The following is an 11,578-nucleotide window of genomic DNA, read 5'->3' as shown; positions in this document are numbered from 1 at the left end:
TCCTGGATTACATAACCTGCAGGATGCAGATCAAGGACACAAGTGATGGTCCTCCTGTAATTAAGAGTTCCCTAATTATGCCAACATGGGTTCTATAACAGTGACCTGGGTGCAAAGTACCTTGCCCTCTTCTGAGCCCTTACAATCTCTTATGCAGGAAGTAATCACAAGCCACTAGAGAGAAAGAAAGAATATAATTTATTTGTGCTTTTATTAAGAAACTCAAGGATATTACCTGTTCATTTTGAAACTGGTGATATCTACAATCTTCCTTATAAATCCAACACATTATTATAGAAGTACAGAAGTTCCCCAAAGAATATATTTTAGCAAAGACCAAAGAAAGTTCATTACTGCCTCATTACCACACTCTATCATTAAAGCTGGAAACAATGGATTTCAGGGATCTCTGTATTTATGAAGCTCGTGTTTGTTTGCATGGTAGTTGACTTGCACAGTTCATTTATAGCAATCAATCAAGTGGCAAAGCTGCTGCAAAGTGAACCACCCTTGAATACAGATTGTGCAGAATATTAATTCAGTAATAATTGAGTTCTTGGAGGCTCACAGGTAAAGAGACTAATGTATTATACATCTCACATTACGCTGTGAGAGGTTAGAGGACTTTGAAGCCTTGTAAGACCAAAACCATTAATAGTGCATATTGCATTGTCAAGAGGGAAAAAAACCCCCTGAACTTCTAAGACACACAAACTTAAGATCAACTCGGACAAATGTGGGGGGAAAGTGGAAACCTTACAAAGTAAAGCTACTCTTTGGAAGCAAACAATCAATACCTGCACTGTTTAAACTTTTAGAAAAGCCACAAAAGTACCATCAGTGCAATACTGCAGCCCACAGGTAATTAACATTTTCTGAAACGTTTTCTTCCCTTAGAGATAAAGGTAACCAAAGAGATGGTTTCATCTATGAATACAATTTCAAGAAACTGCTCTCAGGCAACTTTTAAAACCCCCAAATCAACAACAAAATGAAAATAAAAACCAAACCCACAGATCCAAACCACCACCCTTTTCCACAGGGAACAAGTCAGGATGTCCTACCAAGCTTCAAGCTGCTGCTCCAGAGGGACACAGATCTGTGGATCTGACATTAATCTGCCAGCCCCATGCAGATGGCACAGACTGTGGTGGGGATCTGAAGTGGCCCCAAATCCCCATGTGCTACCAGCACCTGAATGCCACCTAAGGAGATGCAATCTGATTTATGACTAAATTCTGAGAACACAACTTGGTTTAGCCATTCAGACATGTACCCCAACACCTAAAAGTCACCATTTCTGGGCAATGAAAGACTACAGATACAGTCATCACAATTATGAATATGGCAGGGTCTGAACTGTTTGTGAAACCCCACATTCATTTATTTGAATTACAAAAGAAGAGGGGACTCCAAGTGAAGAATGATTCCAGATCATCCATGGGTACTGCAACCAGCTAGTTTGTATTTGTGATATTGGACTCCAGTCCTTTGTCAGTCTCTAACAAGTTAATGCTGTAAATAATCCCATTTTTCTTTCCTTCTGTTTTCCCTCCCACAAGGTGGCAATCCAAGAAATCCCTTGGGTAACTCAGACGTGTGTTTTGTGGGAAGGTACAAATTTGTTTTTAAGGGAGAAGTCCAGGAAGAACACTCCCTTCTCTTCTACCTCAGAGACGTAGGATTTACCAAAAACTATTCCTAGAGAAGCACACCACCCCAAACATGGCTGCCACCCTATGATTTCCCTAACAACACACTGAGTAAGATACTTAATGCAGTGTACTCAAACACACCTCTCTGCACAGGTCTCAGGGCAGTTGGCCTAATACAGCAAGTTCCACATAGTTGGGGTTTTTTTCAAACATTTTAAAGTACAAAAAGGCAGCTGACTGACCATCTGGGCTCCACAAAAGATACAGCATGTATCTTTAGAGAACATAACTTTATTTAATAGAAGTTTTTTGCTCCAATATACAAAATAAGGGACTGCAATCCCAAGTGACATTTACATAGTTACACAGCAAATAAATTCCACCATTTACAACAATTGACAACTTTCCCACACTCCTCACTGTATTACAGTCAAGAAAAATTTCTATAATGTTTTACATACCAATCAGTTATATTTTGTATTTCTGTCTCTTTTAATTCTGTTTTAAGTTGCAGTTTCTGACATCAGTTTAATTAAGAACTTACAATTATTTCAGCTGCGCTAAAAGAAAAACGAAATATATAATTTGGAATACTATCTCAAAACCCCTATACAAAATAAAAGTCAGCATCTTATAAAAATACATAGCAGGAGTAAAACCAGTGAAACAACAAAAATGTTTTGAATTTTGTTAAAGTATAAAACATTTATCAACTAGCCTCAGCTTTCAACTACATTAAAACAAAAGAAAAAAAAACCAAAAAAAAAACATAAAAAAAAAGAAAAAAAAGACCAAACAAATTAGCAAAAGGTAATATGACAGTTCTTTTGCAATACTGTACCTTTAGTATGCAAAGGACTTCATCCTTCTAACATGCACCATTATTCAACTGATTTACCCCTTAAACCCTTTTTCTATTGAAAGCCAAAAAGATGTTAACATTATTCGAATCCTTTCAGAAAAATCCAATCATATTTTTCTGCACCTCCCACAATATTTAGGCTTTACTTTACAATGCTGGTAGTTTAATCATGATACATAAACTTCTATAAAAGAATTCTAGCCAAACCAAGGCATTAGAAACTCTGCATCTTACAAAAGCGATTTGTTATAGTATGACAGTTGCTAAATAGCCCAATTTATTTAGTGACCCTGTTAAAGATTTGTTCAACTGAGTGAATAGGTGAAGTCATTTCCTGAGCTAAAAGATACAGGTAAGTAAATAGTCAGTTATAGCAGCAGACAAATCTTTTTAAAAGTTGTAAGAGTATCAATAAAATAACCTTAGAAAATTACAGTAATGTAAAAATCACTAGCTGACAAGGGAGTGACAAGGACATCCAAGACCTGATTGCCATAATCTGGAATGCACATCCAATGACCTTCCAGAAATTACATTCAGTTACTGTCAGACAATGTACTCCTAAGTGAAGAATGTCAAATAGTTCACATTTCTTACAGATCAGGTGTTCTGTCAAGTTTTAATTCTTAATGCTGTTTCATAAGCCTAAAGCAAGGTAAACTGCTTAATTTAAAAAAACTTCCACTATACAGGACTTAAATATTATTATTTTACAGGTATGTGGTATCTTCAGTCTCATGAAATTCCAAATCTATTTCTTCTTATTACTCAGACTTAATTTAATGCTTAAGAGAAGTTGATCTGCTTTTAGGAGAGGAAATAATATTCTTAAAATATTTACTTTGATCCAAATCATTCTAATTTGCCTAGAGTATGAACCATTAACAAATCATCAAAGAACTACAAAGACTGGTATACCACCACTGCACCAACATTTTCTTATCATTTAAGTCTTCTACATAACAGTTTGATCACTTTTTTTACCCGTTAATGGGAAGAGTCTATTCTGATTTTATTTAATGAAGTACCTGAGTTAGATACCAGTTCCCCCAGAAGGAAATCTCTCTTCTGTGTTATAAATTTTTTCAGATATCAGAGGTGTTGCTTTTGTAATTTTTATTGTCTCTCCTTTAATATTTAAACATAATTAGTTTAAATTCAAATGAATATATAAAATTCCCAGTACTTGTTAGAATGAAGGACAATACACAAGATCCTAAGTTACAATAATTTATAAATAAAAAATAAACTATTACAAACCCAATCTTTCCCCATACGGAGATGAAAAGCCATAACCTTGACTGATTGTTCCCGATCACACGTTATAAATAATGTAAGCTTCTCCAGAGAAGCAAAGCATCCTTGCCTCCCTGACACCTGAACCTTCAGTTCAACCACTTCCATCAAGAAGGCAATTGAGTTGGGCCCAGACATAACTTTTTGCTAACATGTTAACCTTCCAAACCTCATTCTTTTGAACTTAAGCACAGGAAACTAACTTCACAGGGAATCCTTTACCTTTTATACACAAAGTCTGTATGAAATACAGATTTCTAACGCTCCTAACTGCACCAATCTGGCAGCACAGTGAGAACTGATCCAAAGGCCACTGAAGTCCATGGAAGGCTTCAATGGGCTTTGAACTAGGACCACAGAGATGGCATTCCCAAAGGAAAGCTCCTGCAAGAGTGGCTGGTATCTCTCTTTTTGCTTTTATGGGATGCAGTGGAGATGTGCAGTCAGCATGATACCTGAGCAAATAAAATGAAAATGGTACAAACATTTTAAGAACCCCAAACTCTTTTCTTAGTTGTGTGCAAACTGTGCTATTGCCCCTAGAGCTCCCTGCTTTCCTTCTCTTCAGTGCTTGCTCCATTCCAGGAAAGAGAAGATGTGAGACACAAAAATCTCTCTTCACTACAGCTCCCCCTCAGTCCCGAGACTGATAGAAGAGGATGTAGCCAGACTCAGAGTTCTTGGAGATGTCTGATGTCAACCCGTAGAATTCTTCAATAGCTTGTGCATCAATTTTCTGGATGTAAAAACACAAAAAATTGAAGCAATGAGGAATGTCTTGCATAATATCCACATAACATTAGGTTGCACTCTAAAAGTCACTGTCAAACCAAATTAACTTTCACATAATTACATAAAACAATAAAATCCAAATAATTCTTAAACTTGTTATGTCTCAGCTTCCCCTCAGCCATCAACTGCACAGAGGGCAGCAGCTATGTATGTTTTATATATAAATTTTTAAGTGTTGTTGTAACTATTGCATTAAGTTCCTATATATTGTAAGCTAAAACCCAATTCATCCATATCATTATTTGCCTTCTTGCCACAGAAAAGTTTATTAAACAATGGTGAAAGACAGTGGTCATAAACAAAAGAGTTTCTTTTAAGTACAAAAGCCTAAATGCAATTCAAAGTGTTGTACAGTCAAATTATAAGGCACAGCTCTGCACACACAGTTATTGCTCATTTAGACTGGGGTTGAAGCCCCTTTTCATCAGCACACCAGTCACTCCACTTTAAATAATCAGATCCACAAGGGGGGTGCATGTGCTCTGGTTGGGCTTACCTCAACAATATCATCATCAAAAAGCAACCAAAAATCATGACTCTTCACTATTGCAATATAATGTCCTCTGTTAGGGCCACTGTAAAATAAAATTAGGAAAGAACATAAACCATAACACACATATTATATATGTGGAGAAGCATTCCCTTAAATTACTTTTCTTGTAGAAAATGAATACTTAACAGTAATTAAAATGGCTACCACTACAATTTCTGTTTCGATGTGTCTTGTCTTTTTTTTTTACTCTCTACTTACATCATCCTCATAATACAGTCTTACTTATTATGCTAAATAAAGGATTACAATTTCAAATAAGGAATGAGCAGCACAGCCACTGAAAACATAAATGAAATCTTAAACAGAGACAGAGAAGTTAAATCAATAAAGCATTCTGATATTTCATGGAGACAGAACAGATCCCAAACTATTTCTGATCTTCAGAAAGAAAAAAGCCTGTAGAGCTGCTGCCTATCTCTGTTTACAGTGGACCAGATACAGTCTCTGTATCTGGTCCAGTGTAAACAGAAGCTGAATTAAATGGGCAGTTTGGGAGTCTCAAGAAGCTCAGCAATGAGAAGGGCTCCTAATTAAAACTGTTACAATGCTTAGCCTCTTCAGTTGTGGCAGACAAGAAATTTCTCCACGACTATGCCAGAAAAAACAACCCACCAGGTCTTTAGGATTGTCTTATTTCTCATCAGGTTTCCAGTAAGGAAAAAGTACAATTTCTGAAACAGCTGAACCTTACAAGTGAGAGTGCACAACCGAGTTAAAGCAGTTGTGGAGTTGCTGTAACTGGCCAGCAGCACTCCCATGGCTCTTGTGTCCAGGTCAGAGAGGGAAGGTGCCATCCTGAGGGAGATGTCTGTGCACCAGATCACCAACACCATGAAAACAGCATGGGCATCTCCCTCCTGCCCATGGCTCCGAGAACAGAGCAGTCCCCAAGAAGGCAGAAATGGTCAAAACGGCCAGAAAGAACTTCCCTTATCATCCAGAACAAGAGTGTCACAGAAAACTACAGCACAAAGGCTTATTTTCCAAAATTGTCCAATTTGAGATCTATTTATCTTAACTCTTTAGTCATTGTGAAAAGACTAAGTGGAGTAAATTGCCCAAAGAGAAAGGGAAATTAGGATTCCTAGTTATGAAACTGTGACCAGTGCAACCTAATCTAATGTCAAAGTTACCCTGCTTTGAGTTTTAGTATTTGACTTTGCAACATAAATTATTCTATCATTCTAGATGTCAACTTGTAATTTTCAAGTTTTCAACTTGGGGCTTTTATCCACTCAATAAGCAGTTTGTAGAACAAGCTGGTTTTGAGCCTTGAAGCCACAAGAACATTTGTTGAATATAGCAAAATCAAATACAAATCTAACAGTCCTATTCTGAAAGCAATGAAACAAAGTAATCAACAAAACTGATAATATACGGATATATTTCAGAAAATGTTGCTCAAGCCTTAAGAAAAAAAACACACCCTAAAGAAAATGCTTTATAAATTAATCTTTCTATAATGCTTTCCTTCCTAAGGAAGCTTTTTTCCTTAGAAACTGTTTTTAAATACTATTATACAATAATGTGTGTTTTGTGTTGTTGTTTTTTTTTTTCAACACAGTTAAGTTCATATAAAGATCTGTAATGTGAAATACAGTTGCCATGTTTCACAATGATCTCTCAAAGCAACAAGGCCATAATTTCTGTCAGGACTGATAGCTTTTCCCCATATAATTTTTTTCTTAAATAAGTTTCTTTTCAAAAGGTATTTATTTGCTATTGATTTATATGACACTGGGTGCTTTGTGTTGTTCTTTTAAGCACGGTTACACTCATAAAAAAATCCCTTGCTTAAAGCAGAGTTATTACCTTCCACAATGAACTACCACAGCAACAAGGTCATACATTCTGTCAGGATTGGTGGCATCTCCTGAGGTGTTAAATAAACGAAGCTCTAAAGGAAAAACTACTCTATAAGAGAGTTTTGTGTATCGATGCAGCTGATCCATGTACTTAAATCTCTTCAAATGGAGAGCTAGAATCATAGGCAGCTTTTTTACTTTCATCCTGAAAAAAAGAACAAACCCAAAAGGCCAACAGTGTTTCCAATATTCATCCTAAACATTCAGTCATATCAACAAACAAAAAACTTGTTTTACTGAAGTCTTTAAAAACCATTGCAAGCATTAAAAGAAACCAAAATAATTCTGTTTAAAAGTATCTTGTGTTGCTAAACTAAAGGAAGATTTTTAACTAAAAGAGAACCAAAAATGTATTTAAAACAGTAAGATATAGTATATAAAAGCAGCTATGATGAGCTCACATAATAATTTAGACATAAAGATCACATAGCACAGAATTCAATTTTTAAGTTTATTTACCCATAGCTTTCCAGAGTTCCAAAAGCAAAACCTACATCCCACTTGATGTACAGGGCAGGTTTTGCAACAGAGCTATTTCAGAGGCCCTGTTCCAGCTGAATTTCCCAGTAAACCAGCCAAGTCAAACAAGCTCTTTAAAATAAGCTTTGTTACACCACTTTGTCACATAAGTATTACTCCAAGTTTTCCTAGCCATTCTTTTCCAAGGCATTCATTTAAAATTTCCAAGGGACACAAATAGCCCACTGTTATGCACCTACCTCCTGCTATCCAAACAAGATAAGGCTGAGCTCTGGCACAAAAATTTCGTACAAATGTTGCAGCAATGTTTTACGGCAGTCAGAGCCAGAAAGGGACCCAGTTCTACTGAGGGCTCAATAGCCCCTTTCCCTAGCATGACGTACTGAGATCTCACATCAGTGCCCACAAATCCTGCTCAGCCAACCAGAGTTGGCCTGGCAGCAAACACAGACTTCCAAATTTTGGGCAATCAATCTGCCCATCTTAACAGAGCAACCAACAGAGCTCTGCTTCTTGGCACAGCCATGTCCCTTAGACCAGCACAGCGCTGACTTTTCAAACTTTCAGCCCCAAAAGGCAACTCAGAAGTCTCTGCAATACAGCCCAGGCTTCAGACATGCCTGTTAAGACCACACTTTCAGAATATCAGGAAATTTGTAAAAGACAACCCGTTTTCAAAAGATAGGGGGCTGTGGACAAATTCCTTGGTAACTCACCTGCCCACAAGGGAACTAGGACATGAAAACAGCTGGAGCAGGGCAGAAAGATAACAAAAACTATTTTTTAGGGTGAGTTACATTTTTATTATATTATGGCTACAATTTCTGCTCTCTTTTCAAAACTAGGTCCTCTCTTTATGATGTAACTGTGTTTGGTAATTGGAGCTCTTTCAGTGGTGAAGAAATTTGGTACACCATCTTTGCTAGCTGAGTAGTCCCCACCACAGATAAACTGTTTTATAGAGATGGAAGAAGAACATGACTGCAGTGAAACTGAACTTATGCCCCACGTGAAACCCAAAATATAAGCAATCAAAGCTGTGTTTTGCCACGGAACTGCCTACAGTACAGATTTATGTCAACACAATTTATATTGGTCATGGCTCACGTTACCTTCCACACAGAAAAAGAGCTCAGGCAACAGAAAACAGGCCTGGAGTCACCATCTCTAGCAGACACCAATTAGTAAGCTTAGGCAACATGTGAAGGCAGACTTGGCAGATGAGATATGCAAAAGCTGTGTGTGCGATCTGTGGCAAACCAAATAACCAGCAGCAGTGGTCTAACCAGTAGAGCACGTCAGAGCTCCCACTCCTTCAGCCAAATACTTTCTCAGATAATAAATAACCACACAGCACACAAATTGACAGGTTTTTCAAAGGTGTAAACAAGACTAGAATTATTAGGCAGACAAGAATTGGTTTTAAACAAGCATAATGCTTTTCAGGCTTCCACAGAGCTTCTGATGATTGTCAGGAGCACTGTCAAGCAGTCTAGCACAACTAATCAAACTAATTAATTTAAAACTAATCTTAAACACGTTTAAGAAATCAGAAACTCAGTTAACAACAATAGTTAGAAAAAGTGCTTTCAAGCTGAATCTTTCAGCAACTGGAAAAATTATTTCTTTTCAAAACAAAACTAAGTGTAAGAAGTCACATGCAATCAATGGCTTCATCATTGCCAATTACTTTTGATTAGTCCCCAACAGTTTGTTTTAATTGGCTTTTTAACTTTTTTTTAGTCTTAAGACTATTCATTTTCTTGTTTGTAAAATAATGATCAAAGGAGTCCCAAAATGTTTTATATGGATTCTCACTACTCATGGAAAGAGACACATTGAATTCTAGCAAGAGAAATGAAGGCAAGTTACTTTTAAGTGGAAGAAGAGTGGAAAAATGAAGGGGAAAAGGGTGTTCTCTCCTTTACACACACACACAGAAGTAGTACCAGAGTATTTTCACTGAATGCATGGGTTATTTGTCTCCTTCCCCAGCTGTGCTGTACCTTTTATGTGCTTCTTGCTTACTGCGACACTCTTCACAGTAATACTTGTATTCACTGCACAGAGTTTCTGTGTTGCTGAAACCCCTGAGTAAAAAAAAAAACAAAAAAAAGCTGTAAACGCTAATTTTTTTTATATATGCTGTACCTTTTATGTGCTTCTTGCTTACTGCGACACTCTTCACAGTAATACTTGTATTCACTGCACAGAGTTTCTGTGTTGCTGAAACCCCTGAGTAAAAAAAAAAAACAAAAGAAAAACTGTAAACGCTAATTTTTTTATATATTAAATATCCATATAAATGTACAATATCATCATAACAATACACTTCAATCTACATAAGATAGAACTGGCAGCTTATTTCCTGCTTTCTGGGTAACAGGTAAAGGCAAATCACAAAAATTTAGATTTTTGTGCCTACCTTAAACAGTGAGTGATTGAAGTATTCTGCTCCACGTCAACTGAAAGGTCTAGGAAGTCTTCATCCTTGCTGCTTACCTGCATGAAAAGAAGACCCAACAGAACATAGTTAAGACAAATAATACTAATATGCCTCTGTTTTTCAGTACTACTCTCTATTGACAGAATGCATCTTTTACTCTATAATATCCTTTTAAAAATGTTTGCAAGTGGCTTTTTTATTTCAGAGATTTGCTATATTTTCTGGGTTTTTTTTTCAGGAAGTGTGAAATGTGTATGAATCTCTGGGTGTATATAATGCCAGTTGTCATTATGCTGTGATTTCAGATCAATTATATTAATGCCAAGTTTCTTCTACAACTCAGATTTTTCAAAAGAACAGAATCAGTGTGATTGTTCTTCTTACTGCTCTCACTTCTGTTGTTCTGACTCCCTTGAACTGAAAGTTATGTATTTGCATGTCACAGTGTACCCAATAAACAGCATGAATATTTTGAAGCCTCTTCCAGGCTAGACTCATACTCTTAAAGGAGCAGCACAGTAAATTTGGCAAATGAGAGCTAGGGGCTTGGTCTGGCAGAGGCAGAATAGTAGCCAATTCTCACAAAAATGTAAGAGTAACAAGAAAGTAAAACAGAACATTCTAGAAGCAGAGAATAAATTCCACCACACACCCTGACAAATGAAAACATCCACAGCTGCCCTGAAAACCAACTATGTTATTGAAGTTTCAAAAAACAGTTATGTGTAACCTTAACTTTTGCCTGCTAGTGTGTCCTCTCTGCATTTAAAGATAGACATTCATGACAATGGTCTCTGCCTAGATACAGAACTAAATGCTCTTAGGAAAGACACCTGGCTGCAGTTTCTTGACTGAATGCAGGAAAAGTGATATGGCTACAGGAAAATAATGTAAGTTGATCTTTTAAACATACAAGATTTATGGTCCCTTTTCAACTCAGAATGGAAAAAAAAAAGTGGAAAGTTGCTCTCTGATAATCAAGATATGAAAAACACACAGCTCCTAAGGGCAGTGTACATGGAGAAAAAAAGAAAAAAGCAGATGGTTGAGACAACCATATTTGAGCATTAAAAACACAGGGCAAATCCAAACACCCAGGAAATTAAGCAGAAAGCTTCTGTTAATACCTGTGAGAAGACTGGGCTCCCACTGTTCTGCCCCTAGTCTTTCCAAGAGTTAAGTGTGCATCTCAAAAAAGCCACTATGTCAGTACACATGACTTCAACTGCAATATTCAAATGCTCAAGTATAGTGTTTATACTTTTAGAGATCACAGAACACATAAGGAAAACTTCCAAAATGTTCAGAGTGGGAAAAAAAGCCATGTGCATCTTCAGCATGCTGCACATTTCCTGTATGAATGTATCATGGTTTAGTTGTGTGGTCAAATCTTCAAAATATCCCCTTGCAAATCACTCCTGGAATTATCAGACCTGCATTTATAACATGAAGAACTCTGGTAGAAATCATTGTAACTGGGGATTAAGAATGACTCAGGAAAAAAAAATCAGTTCTAGAAAATACTCTGCTGCTGCAGTCTTCAGCTAGGACAGCTGGAATTAGGGAGTCATGTGATCAGTGTTATTCAGACATGAAATTAGATAATTCTTCCTCTTTTGGTCTAATCAA

General features: G+C 36.8%; 1 protein-coding gene across 2 annotated transcripts in view; it reads right to left on the bottom strand.

Moving 5' to 3' along the window:
• Window positions 1-1,926: 1,926 nt before the first annotated feature.
• USP12 (ubiquitin specific peptidase 12) overlaps window positions 1,927-11,578 on the bottom strand; it is a 32,841-nt gene continuing 23,189 nt past the window's right edge. For both annotated transcript variants that reach the window (XM_039718523.1, XM_039718524.1), the window contains 5 exons: window positions 9,929-10,005; window positions 9,655-9,738; window positions 6,971-7,168; window positions 5,102-5,180; window positions 1,927-4,549 (listed from right to left, as the gene is read on the bottom strand). In XM_039718523.1, coding sequence (XP_039574457.1) covers window positions 4,448-4,549; window positions 5,102-5,180; window positions 6,971-7,168; window positions 9,655-9,738; window positions 9,929-10,005 — 540 coding nt within the window. In that variant the 3' untranslated portion in view covers window positions 1,927-4,447. The remainder of the gene's footprint in view (window positions 4,550-5,101; window positions 5,181-6,970; window positions 7,169-9,654; window positions 9,739-9,928; window positions 10,006-11,578) is intronic.

Source organism: Passer montanus, unplaced genomic scaffold (assembly GCF_014805655.1).
Source record: "Passer montanus isolate IOZ18808 unplaced genomic scaffold, ASM1480565v1 scaffold4, whole genome shotgun sequence".
Taxonomy (NCBI): Eukaryota; Metazoa; Chordata; class Aves; order Passeriformes; family Passeridae; genus Passer; species Passer montanus.
The sequence above is the reverse complement of the archived record's forward strand: the minus strand, read 5'-3'. Positions and strand labels throughout refer to the sequence as shown.